This window comes from Wolffia australiana, chromosome 7, assembly GCF_029677425.1.
Source record: "Wolffia australiana isolate 7733 chromosome 7, ASM2967742v1".
In the NCBI taxonomy this organism is placed as follows: Eukaryota; Viridiplantae; Streptophyta; class Magnoliopsida; order Alismatales; family Araceae; genus Wolffia; species Wolffia australiana.
The window spans coordinates 616,822-627,718 of NC_135841.1; the positions used below are offsets into that span (position 1 = coordinate 616,822).

The following is a 10,897-nucleotide window of genomic DNA, read 5'->3' on the forward strand; positions in this document are numbered from 1 at the left end:
GTGAGGGAGACCGCACACCGAAGCTAGGCATTAGCGACCGGCGCCGCCACTCTCGTTCCTCGAATCTGGGCGGTTATGGTATTTTTGTTGCTCGATCTGTTGCAATTAAAATAGAACAACACCATAGATTGGTTCGAGTTATTTTTATCAAAGTTCATTACAGTAATCTCTCTTAAGCATTTCGTCGAGCGCCTCGTGCGCATTCGAGGCTTATTATCGATTCATACAAGTCATTTTAATTTTACCTTATAAAAATCTAAACATATGCATATACATATTTACTTACTCGTATCTCGGCCTCTCAAAGGCATTCTGTCGAACACCTCTCAGGTGTTGACATAATCTCATCTACTTCTTACTATTTTTGCTTATAAAAAGCATATAAGAATTATATAATGAATATATATCTAATTCTGTTTTGATCTCCTTTTGGGCATTCTGCCAAACACCACCAAGGTGTTCGACAGAAATACCCATTTACTCCTGATTTTGACTATAATATATATAATATAAAGAACATATACTATGTACATATTAACTATATAATACCTTTATAAATCATATTCTTCTGCTATAGGCGACCTTATACTCATATATACTTCTTAATTACTATTACTAGTTTCTTTATCCTATCTTTGTCTCGCTATAACCATATAGCTAATTAATTATCGTATAAACTAGATAATACCTATAAACTTACCAAACTTCCTCTTAAAGCTTAAAATCTTAGGACATATATATATAAAAGTATTTCTCTATTCCCTTAATCTGCATCTTAATAAATATATCATTCCTCATTTCTTTTATCTAAGATATACCTACTATCAATTAAGTAAAACCCCAGCCTTTATTCATAGAAATTTACTATTTTATATATCTTTTTAAACTACTCTACTTATTTCATTACTTATAGTAACATCACTAATAACTCTTGCTCCATCTCTCACTTCTTTATTATTTCTAGTATCTATAATATATATATAATTATTTCTAATATTCTCTCATTCATTTCTAATTCTCTCATCTACTTAATATTTTATAACTTACACACTACTTATTCCTTATTATACTCATTATCTTTAGTATTATAATTAGTACCCCTTCTTAACTACTACTCAATTATTAAATGCACCTCTAAAGGCCAGTCCCTCTGGAGACAACCTGCCTCTAATTATATATCTGAGTGAGTTTTATACATTTTATCAAATTTATTTAATTTTAGGCAATTTAAAATTACAGCGACATTAAAAATTAACACACAATTCACCTTCATCATTTACGAAATTAATCTATATGAATTCCAAAGTGGTATTACACCTACCATTTATCAGGTTGATTTACACCACAACTGTGTAAGTGTCAGAATCGAGAAATGAAAGATGCCTTTGTGGATGGATGATTGTATTTTTGACAATACCAAATCATCTAAGCTTTACTGTTGCACCATTTTGACTAGTGTGTTTGTGTGGTTGAGATGGGATCATCCTCCCTTAATATTAAAGGGGATTGACTTAGAGAAGATGATGCAATTAAATCTGTTCTCAAGATAGTCAAAATATCAAAAAATGTGTGCTTCGATTATATCACCATGGATCAGTAGTAACCAGAATGATTTGGATTTGATGGCTAACCAAGAGCTAAGTCATACGGAAGTGTCGTACATGCGACATATTATATATACACGGTAATCTATGATGGTAAAATTTACACAAGGGAGTTGATAAACTCCTTTGCATATTCTAGGACACAATATGTAGCTTGACACCCCATGAATGGACAACTCAACTACTCAATTAATTAAATTAAGTATTAATTATTTATTATGTATGTGACATAATTAATCAATAAGGTTGGCCAAATAAAGGTTATTGGGCTATTAAACTTATTAACTAGTCTGATACATTGGCCTAAAGGGTCAAATGCACAAGGTTTTTGGACTTTGGTGGATATTTTTTAAGTTGCAGGCTTTTATTAAATGTTCCAAGAGAGGTGAAAATTTGTGAATTTTTTTCAAAGATTTTTATGAAAAATTCTGCATACAATTTAAATGGAGGGGCCACCATCATTGGATACCAGGCGAGTCAGTTTGATTGACAAGGCCATGATGTTCTATGATGAAGATGACTGGAAACAAGAAAAAATGGCAAAGGATGTGAGGGTTTTTAGAACTAGATTTAGATAGAGACAAAAATGGGAGAAAATTAAAATACAAGTGGGTCCTCGTAATATAGCAATACATAAAGCCTTAGTCTTTCCACATCCGTCGAAAGACAAGGAAGCTGGTGATGAAAATGCTGCGGACGACGATGATGAGCAAGAGAAAGGAAGAAGGGCTGGCCGGTATTTGGGCCGTATTAATTAACTATATCACATACATATTAAATAAATAAATGATTGATTTAACCCAATCTATTTGTCAAGTCTCTAGCCCCAAGAGTGCAACACTACACCTTGTGCCTTAAAAGATACAACATAGTATGCCAACTATCTTATGAAACCTTTACCATCAACCCACATGTCGGCCATAGTTAACTTTTTCTGGGTCATCCTTATCTCATCATCTCTTCATTAGTGAAATCCAATGAAAGAAAGAGCACCCCATAAATTAATCTGAATTGCCTCACTGTCTATTACCGAGTGGTGTATATATTTTCACATTATGGAATTATGATCCTCATAAATAGAGGGAGTGCCATCCATGGAGAGGAAATCAGATTTATGGCAGCCCAACTCTTTGAAGACTGCGTGGAAAAATTAAGAAGCCGGACATAAAAGTAGTTCCAATAAAACAAAAAATCAGGATTCAATTGGATCGGTCGGAAAGACCTCTGTGATCTGATGGGTGATTGAAATCTGATCGGACTCGTGATCGGATAAGACGACAATGAGGTCAGCACGGATGACGTTTGAGGGTTCGTCACCATGAAGAACAAAGTCGCTTCTTGAGAGGAAAAGAGGAGCGGGGCGGTACCGATGAACTGAGCTGGATTCGCTGGAGTTGGATCGCATGATCGAACGTCATCATCGAGAACAAGCGAAATCCACTGAGCTTGCCTCCCGAATTTGGTTCAGATTTTTGAACTTTTCTTTTTCAACGAATGAAGTTAGAGGGCTAGGGTTCCGGAATCTGAGGATTTCTGAGCAGATTCATTATTCATTCTGTGAATTCATCGCAAAGTGAGAAATAGACTCGCGAGTCTGGCGTGTCCTTTGTCTTCGGTTATTGAATCTTCCATTTAACTGTTTTCTTCGATGAAAAATCCCCTGACGACCGTTTTCTGGTCTGCGCGATTCCTCTTTAATTCCATGCAAGTTTCTTAGCAATTTCCTATTATGATTAGGATCTGTGTCCGACAATTCTCTTGAATTCCATGCAGGTTTCTTAGCAATTTCCTATTATGATTATGATTTCTGTGCCCGACAATTCTCTGTGCCAAGTAATCCATGAATCTGCTTCCCAACGACGAACAAAGCTTATCTTACACGCCTCTTTGCTTGAACAAATTTTCACAGAACGAGGATCTAGACTTTTGAAGATGGAAGCTCGGGCATGGTCTCCAGCAGAATCGAGATAAAGGAGAAATTGATCTGATCGAAGAGAAGATAGAATTAGAAATTGTTTCGAAATTTGGTTAAGAGAACGAATTTTTCATAACATCATTGCTTGAAGATTGAAGATTGAGGGAGAGATTCTTGAGAAATAATGACGAGGCCAGCTGTGCTCGTCTTCCTCCTCCTCACCTTCATCGTCACATCCCAGTTCGAGTGGAGGCGTCAGCTCATGGAAGAGCTCGAGCCGAAGCCTGATGCTGCGGTCGATCGCCAAAAGCCCATCAACGACGAGGAAATCGCCAGAGAAAAGGTAAATTCGACCCAAACTCTAGATACCCAACTTGAGATCTCTTGCCAAGGAATATTTTATCAAAATATATTGCTATGTTGATTGTTTTTTGCATCGCCAACGTCCAGAGATTGGGAATGATTGAAACAATTCAAGAAAAGGACTATTGTAGTAGTGAAGCATTATTTCGAAATTCAGTGCATTTTCTTGAATTATATCATTCCGTTGATCGTGATTTGGATTCCCAAGTTTAGAAATTTCTTCAACCGCTTTCGCTTGATTGATGTGAAGGGATCTTTTTGTGGAGTATGCTTCTCATTTCAGTTTACTTTCCTGAATATAATATTCTGTAGCTTAGTGATTTGCATCGCTGAGTTTAGAGATGTCTATGATTGCTTTCGCTTGATGGATGCGAAGGATTAATGTTAGTGAAGGATTTTTCCCATTTCAGAATATTTTCTATAATATAGTATTCTGTTGATCATAATTTGCATCCTTAAGTCGAAAGATTTTTCCATTGCTTTCGCTTGGTGGATGTGAAGGATTTAATTTGGTGAAGGGTTTTTCCAATTTCATTATATTCTCCAAAATAGATTACTCTGTTTATCGTCGTTTCCGTTGCTTACTCCAGAGATTACTTCTGCCATATGTATTTCTTTCGTTTGGGTGAACAATATAGTATTATTTCAGTATTATTTTTCCCCATATTTTATTGAATTGTTTTGCATCTGCCCAATTCATCATATTGACAAAGTTCTTATCGTCAACTCCTGGTGTTGGGGGAGAGAGGGGGTAGAGAGAGAGAGAGAGGGAGAGAGAGTAGGAAAGAGAGAAAGAGGGAGGAGAGTGAAAGAGAGTGATAGAGGGGAGAGTGAGAGGGATTAGAATGAGAGAGGGAGAGAGGGAGTGAGAGAAAGAGGGAAAGAGAGAGATCGAGGAGGGGAGAGAGATAAAGGAGGGAAGAGAGAGATAAAGGAGGTAAGAGAGAGAGAGAGAGGGGGGAGAGAGGGAGACATTGTGAAAGAGAGAGAGAGAAACAGGGAAAGAGAAATATATTGAAAGCATGGTAAATGACATATTTACCCTTCTCCTTTCAGATCATCTTGCTGCAAGAGAAGAGCATCCAGCGTCTCACTCATCTCTCCGAGACACTTCGTCGGCAGCTTCTCCACTGCCAAGAAGTCAACGCCACGGACCCCCCGGTCAAAGAACCCTCCTTCTGACAAAAGTCAACGCCACCAAATCCACGTGGCAAATCGAGGGAGAGCCTCAGCCGCCAACGTAGACCTCCCCCCAAACCAAAGTACCAAACCCTCAATCATTCAGTCAACTCTCTTTCGTTGAACCGCGTCTCGCCGCCGTCAAATCCACCCACGCGGTAAAGCCAGGAAGCCTCGACGAAGAATTCAACCAACCCCGTTCGAGCTCTCAGCTTATAAGACGCCGAAGCGAGTCAACACAGAGCAAAGAGCCATGGCCAGTGACGAAGCGAGGAGAGAGGCGGCGGCGCCGCCACGGCGACGGCGGCGGGCGGCGGCGGATAAGAAAGCGGTTCGGATCCGGTCCGTCTGGGCGGAGAACCTCGAGTCGGAGTTCAGGCTGATCCAGAAGCTGGTCCGGCGGTATCCGTACGTGGCGGTGGACACGGAGTTTCCCGGGGTGGTTTTCCGGCCGCCGGGAGGCGGTTTTCCGGCGACGGCGGAGGAGCGGTACGCGTACCTGAAGGCCAACGTAGACGCGCTTAAGCTGATCCAGCTGGGGATCACGCTATCGGACGGCGCGGGGAACCTCCCCGGCTGCGGCGCCGGCTTCATCTGGGAGTTCAACTTCCGGGACTTCGACCCGGACTCGGACCTCCACTCGGCCGAGTCGGTGGCGCTGCTCCGGCGGAACGGGATAGACTTTAACGAGAACCGGCGGCGGGGGGCGGCGGCGGCGCGGTTCGGGGAGCTGATGTGGCGGTCCGGGCTGCTGACGTGGTCGGGGTTGAGCTGGGTGGGCTTCCACAGCGCCTACGACTTCGCCTATCTGGTCAAGGTGGTGACGGCGGCGCCGCTGCCGGCGGCGGCGGAACAGTTTAAGGAGTTGCACCGGCGGCTCTTCGGGTGGCGGGTCTACGACGTCAAGTACATGGCCAAGTTCTGCGAGAAGATGTACGGTGGGCTCGAGCGGGTGGCCGGCGAGCTCAACGTGGTTCGAGCCGTGGGCCGGTGCCACCAGGCCGGCTCGGACAGCCTGCTGACGTGGCACGCCTTCCTCCGCATGCGCGACCGCTTCTTCTTCCGCGACGGCGCCGCCGAGCTCGCCGGCGTCATCTACGGCATCGAGGTCTGCTGACCCGTCTCGCTGCTTCGACGGGTTCGCTTGATTCTTTGTAAAGATGCGCGTTCTTTGGTTGGGAAACCGCCCTCGCGGAACATATCTGAATAATACGTCGATTATTTTATTCTTTGAAAAGTGTTGCTGATCCCCGGAAAAACTTGCACGTTGAATGAATATCGGAGCGAGTTTTGTTTGATTCTTTGAAGGGCTGTCTGAATAATATGTCGATTGTATTTATTTTTTGAGAAGAGTTGCTGATCTTCGAAGAACTTGCAAGTGGAATGAATATCGGAGCAAGTTTTGTTCGATTCTTTCAAGGGTTGTCTGAATAATACGTCGATTATTTTTGTTCTTTGAAAAAGAGTTGCTGATCTTCGGAAAAACTTGCACGTTGAATGAATATCGGAGCGAGTTTTGTTTGATTCTTTGAAGGGCTGTCTGAATAATACGTCGATTGTTTTTATTCTTTGAAAAGAGTTGCTGATTGTTGCTGATCCTCGAAAAACTTGCAAGTTGGATGAATATCGGAGAAATTATTTTTTGATTCTTTGAAGAGCTAGATGAATAATACGTCGATTATTTTATTCTTTGAAAAGAGTTGCTGATCTTCGAAAAACTTGCAAGTTGAATGAATATCGGAGCAAGTTTTATTTGATTCTTTGAAGAGAAAGCCGATCGTCGGTCAACAAATGATGATTCTTCGAAAAATAGCGGTCTTTACTTGAGGAATTTCGTTTGGAGGGATAAGATGGAGTTATCGAACGGGAAGGATTATCGTGGGTGGGAGTCGACTTTGATAGTTTGTGGACGATTTACCAGTGGCTGTCAACCCGTTCTGGAAAACGTCCATTCATAACAGTAAATATCCGTGTTCTGATTGGTTGATCTTGTTCTCGAGAATTCGAGTCGGTGAGTCAGTGACGTGAGAGTTATCTTGCACGAGTTATGAGAGTATAGAATGATTTTTCTATTGCTCGCGTGGACACCTGGAATCAAACCACTTTGAGATTGACTCCGCGTCCACGATAATACCTGAAACAAGTCTTATAGATTTGAACGATAATACTCTGACAACAGATGAAGTATTCTTAGGTAGGTTTGAATGGCCCAGGCCCACAGGACTTTGAAATTGGAAGAAGAGTCGTCCAGATTTAAAATTGGACATAGTTTACGGGACGAACAAGGCCTATCCTGGCTGCTTGTTTCATTCAAGATCCAACCGAATGGATGGCTTGTATTGTCTAGCCCTCTTCCATGAGAGATCATGCACCCTATTACTAGGCTTAATGATTATGTATATCCCCATTCATGGAGTTCCATGGGAAAATAGTTAAAAATTCGTAGAAAAGTGTTTTTCAAGAGAATATTCTAATGTTGAAAAACGCAGACTGTCTCATATCCCTCACTGAGAAGTCTCTCGAAGTGTTGAATTCGACCAAGCAAAGTAGCACTCAGAGATACTATTTTCTTGAATAATATCCGATTTTATGGAATAAAAAGGGATTTTTCTGAATGAAATTCGTAAGCTGGGATTTCTGAAATTTCTAGACGATAACTGATGCCTGGGAATGACATATCAAAAACCTCCAAGGATTTTTCTTTATCCCAGGTAATATTTCTTCAATTGATTCTCCAAGCAGTTAAATTTAGAAATACATTACTCATCAACTCTAAACCATATTATACGATCTCTCTTTCCCCAATTTTGGTTACTTAAAATTTCCTTTTTTTCTCCATATTTGAAATTCTGATTTTCTAGATCTATATTCTTCCCCCTCTAAACCGTATTATATCATTTGCCTAAATCCAATCAATCAAGTTCAACCCTACTGCACCACATCATTATAAAAAGCATTATTATTTTTTCTAATTCTAAATGTGACAATCTACGGTGTAAGTTTTGTTTTATTACAGGAACGTCATCACATTCATCAGAGTATCCACCAATGATACACAATGTTTTATGGATATGTCTTCAAGCAGTTTTTTATTTTAAGAGATTCGGAATTACCTAATTCTGAAATTTATGATATATAATGGTTTAGGGTATCATTTTTCAGGCATTTAAATGAACTTAGCTTATTATAATGATACTGACTCAGAAAAGATTATGAACCATAATGATAAAAAATTCTCACGTTTGATTAAGAGAAAATTTGATATTTCTTTCAAAAGAATAAGATATGGACATGCTACTGACTCCAACTTTGAATTATCTTTTTGTTTTCTGTAGGAATGTATCATTCATGAGACCTCATGTATATAAACCCCTAATAAGAATGGAATATTACAAAGTAAAATTTTTCATATCCTTGAGAAAATTAAGCATTATTGTTTCAGATACATGTGCCAAAGTTTATGTGTGGAGAAGAAGCTTTTACAGCTTTATATCTAATTAATCACATGCTGCAATTTGTTTTAGGTATCAGACATTAAGTCACCTGCTGCAATAGTTTCCTTATTTTTTTAAGTCTTACACATGTGGAAGTGTCTCTATCAAGGTTTCTGGATAAGTGATATGATAATTCCAGAACTCCGATGGGTATTAATTAGATCCCACGTCCATTAAGTCTATCTTCATGGGCTACTCTATCACTCAGAAGGTATATAAATGCTATCATCCTCTGAAAAGTTGTTTCTATAAATCCAAATATGTCATATTTTAAAAAAATCACAAGCACTTTTCTCCTTCAGGGGAGAAAATTAAGCTATAAACAACCTAGGTAAATGAGTTTACTCAAAACACATTTTGTGATTCAGATGTACGCAATCTAACTCTTGAACTTAGTCAACCCACATCTCATCGGGTGCCACCACTTCCTCAGATTTGTATGAGGAAGATATAAAATGATTTTTCTCCCTAAGGAAATTTAATCTCCCCTGAGGAACCTGTTAGCATCAAACCTGAAACATTTAGGAACTTGAAGACTTCCATAATTAAAAAAAGAAATAACCCTCTAAAGACTGTGATGATATTCCCCTACTGCATAGATGGTAATATTTCCCTTGTGAGGTCCATGAGAACTTGTGATGGAGGACCGTCTGGAAGATCGAGCCCGAGCTCGTCAATAGCCGCGTCATGGAGCCCGAGCCGACGTGAAGAACTTGAGCTTCAGATATTAGGCTTGACGACAGGTCTATGATAACTTGCAAATAATAATGTTAAATTGATGAATATTACATTACATATATGTGTTTTACTAGCTATATTTGCATGTTATCATAACTAAATGGACATAAATGGCATGCACTATGATTTTATGATTGTTCTTAATCTTTTAGTATTTCTTACATGATATTTAACTTCAGTGCATTGATGGATTATTTTTTGCAGGGCATAAAATACTTGACTAGAGGTGGGTAAGGGTTTTAGTAAATTTTCTCAAATTTTTACCATATTTTTTAATAATTTTCTGACATAATATAACCAAGAAATCATTTTTAGAATTAAAATAATATGTTTTATGATTTATTTGGTATTTTAAAAAGAATTTTTAATAAATTTCATGGCATCCGCGTCATTCGCCGGAAAATTCAAGCGAATGATTGGATGCATTCAATGAGCACGTAATTGGCTCATTATGGCATCGTTAATGCGCGATGCCATAATAAACAAATTATTATCTCGGAAAGGACATGGTGCGGGCGGCAAAGAAAAGGTACATTTTGTCTTTTTTACTGGTTTTTCTTTTCGTGCAATAAATTCACGAGAATCGATCTCCGCGTATTGATTTTAGGAAAACAAAAATGAAAATGAAAAAGCCCCTTTCATCTTATTCTTGTATTGAAGTGCAAACAGCTGACACGAGCGACATGGCATGCTCCTAGTCGTTCAAAAAGCATCCAATCAGCAATGATTGCGGCCTTTGGAATTGCGCAAAAATGTGGCAGCGCGCAATCTGAGGGCAGAGAAAACAATGAAAAGGCATCAACCAATTAGAAAATGCCATTTTTTATTACGTGGAGGAGAGATAAAAGAAATCCAACAGCTAGGATTAATCGCCAGTAAAATGGTGATATCTTGAGATCTAGCCTTTCGATTATGCCCAAATTTTGAGGGTAGGTTTGTCTTTCCACCCTCTACGATCCATACGGTTGGATCTTGAAATAGAGGTCGGGAAGAAGGGGAAAATTACCGAGGAAGCTTTCCCCCAAGAATTTGGCCAGGAAAGACACAGGTTTTGCTTCTGAAGTCGACAGATCTTGGTTGAAGGATCAAAGTTGTAAGTTTCTTCTTCACTATTGGAACTTCTTCTTGAATGGTTCTAAAACGCCAAGTCATGGGCAAAATGTACATGCCCTTGGAGATGGTTTGAATGGTGATTAGCATTGCAATTTGAATTTGATTCAAGATCTAACTCATAATTCTTAATTCTAAATTGATTGTCATCTCAATTTGCATCTTAGATCTTTAGATTAGGGTCGAATTTCATCTATAACTCATTTCCCCTCAATTCCTTCTACTTTCTCTCTAGGTTAGCTCGCCTATTTTATCTCTCTAGATCTTAAATTGATTGTTGGAAAACTCAATTCAATATCTAAAATACCTAAATCCAAAATTTCATCCAAAAATTTGTCCATCTTCAAGCCTAATTTCAAAATCCCTTTCTTGCTTCCAAATTCACAATTTTAATACATAAAAAAATTGTGTTGATAAATCAGATTGATTTAAATCTTGATGATCTGAATTAATCTGATTCAAGAATCAAAATTATCCTATTAAGCTTTAAGCTT

At 39.1% G+C, this 10,897-nt stretch overlaps 1 protein-coding gene across 1 annotated transcript; it reads left to right on the plus strand.

The window, feature by feature from the left end:
- Positions 1-2,912: 2,912 nt before the first annotated feature.
- LOC144705152 (putative CCR4-associated factor 1 homolog 9) lies at positions 2,913-6,290 on the plus strand. Its single transcript, XM_078577702.1, has 3 exons — positions 2,913-3,066; positions 3,514-3,862; positions 4,939-6,290. The coding sequence occupies exon 3, from the start codon at positions 5,315-5,317 to the stop codon at positions 6,176-6,178; it is 864 nt and encodes a 287-aa protein (XP_078433828.1). The 5' UTR covers positions 2,913-3,066; positions 3,514-3,862; positions 4,939-5,314; the 3' UTR covers positions 6,179-6,290.
- The last annotated feature ends 4,607 nt before the right edge of the window (positions 6,291-10,897 follow it).

Bases quoted from the DNA above. Each gene is read 5' to 3' on its own strand.
- LOC144705152 (XM_078577702.1), top strand. From the start codon at position 5,315: ATGGCCAGTGACGAAGCGAGGAGAGAGGCGGCGGCGCCGCCACGGCGA.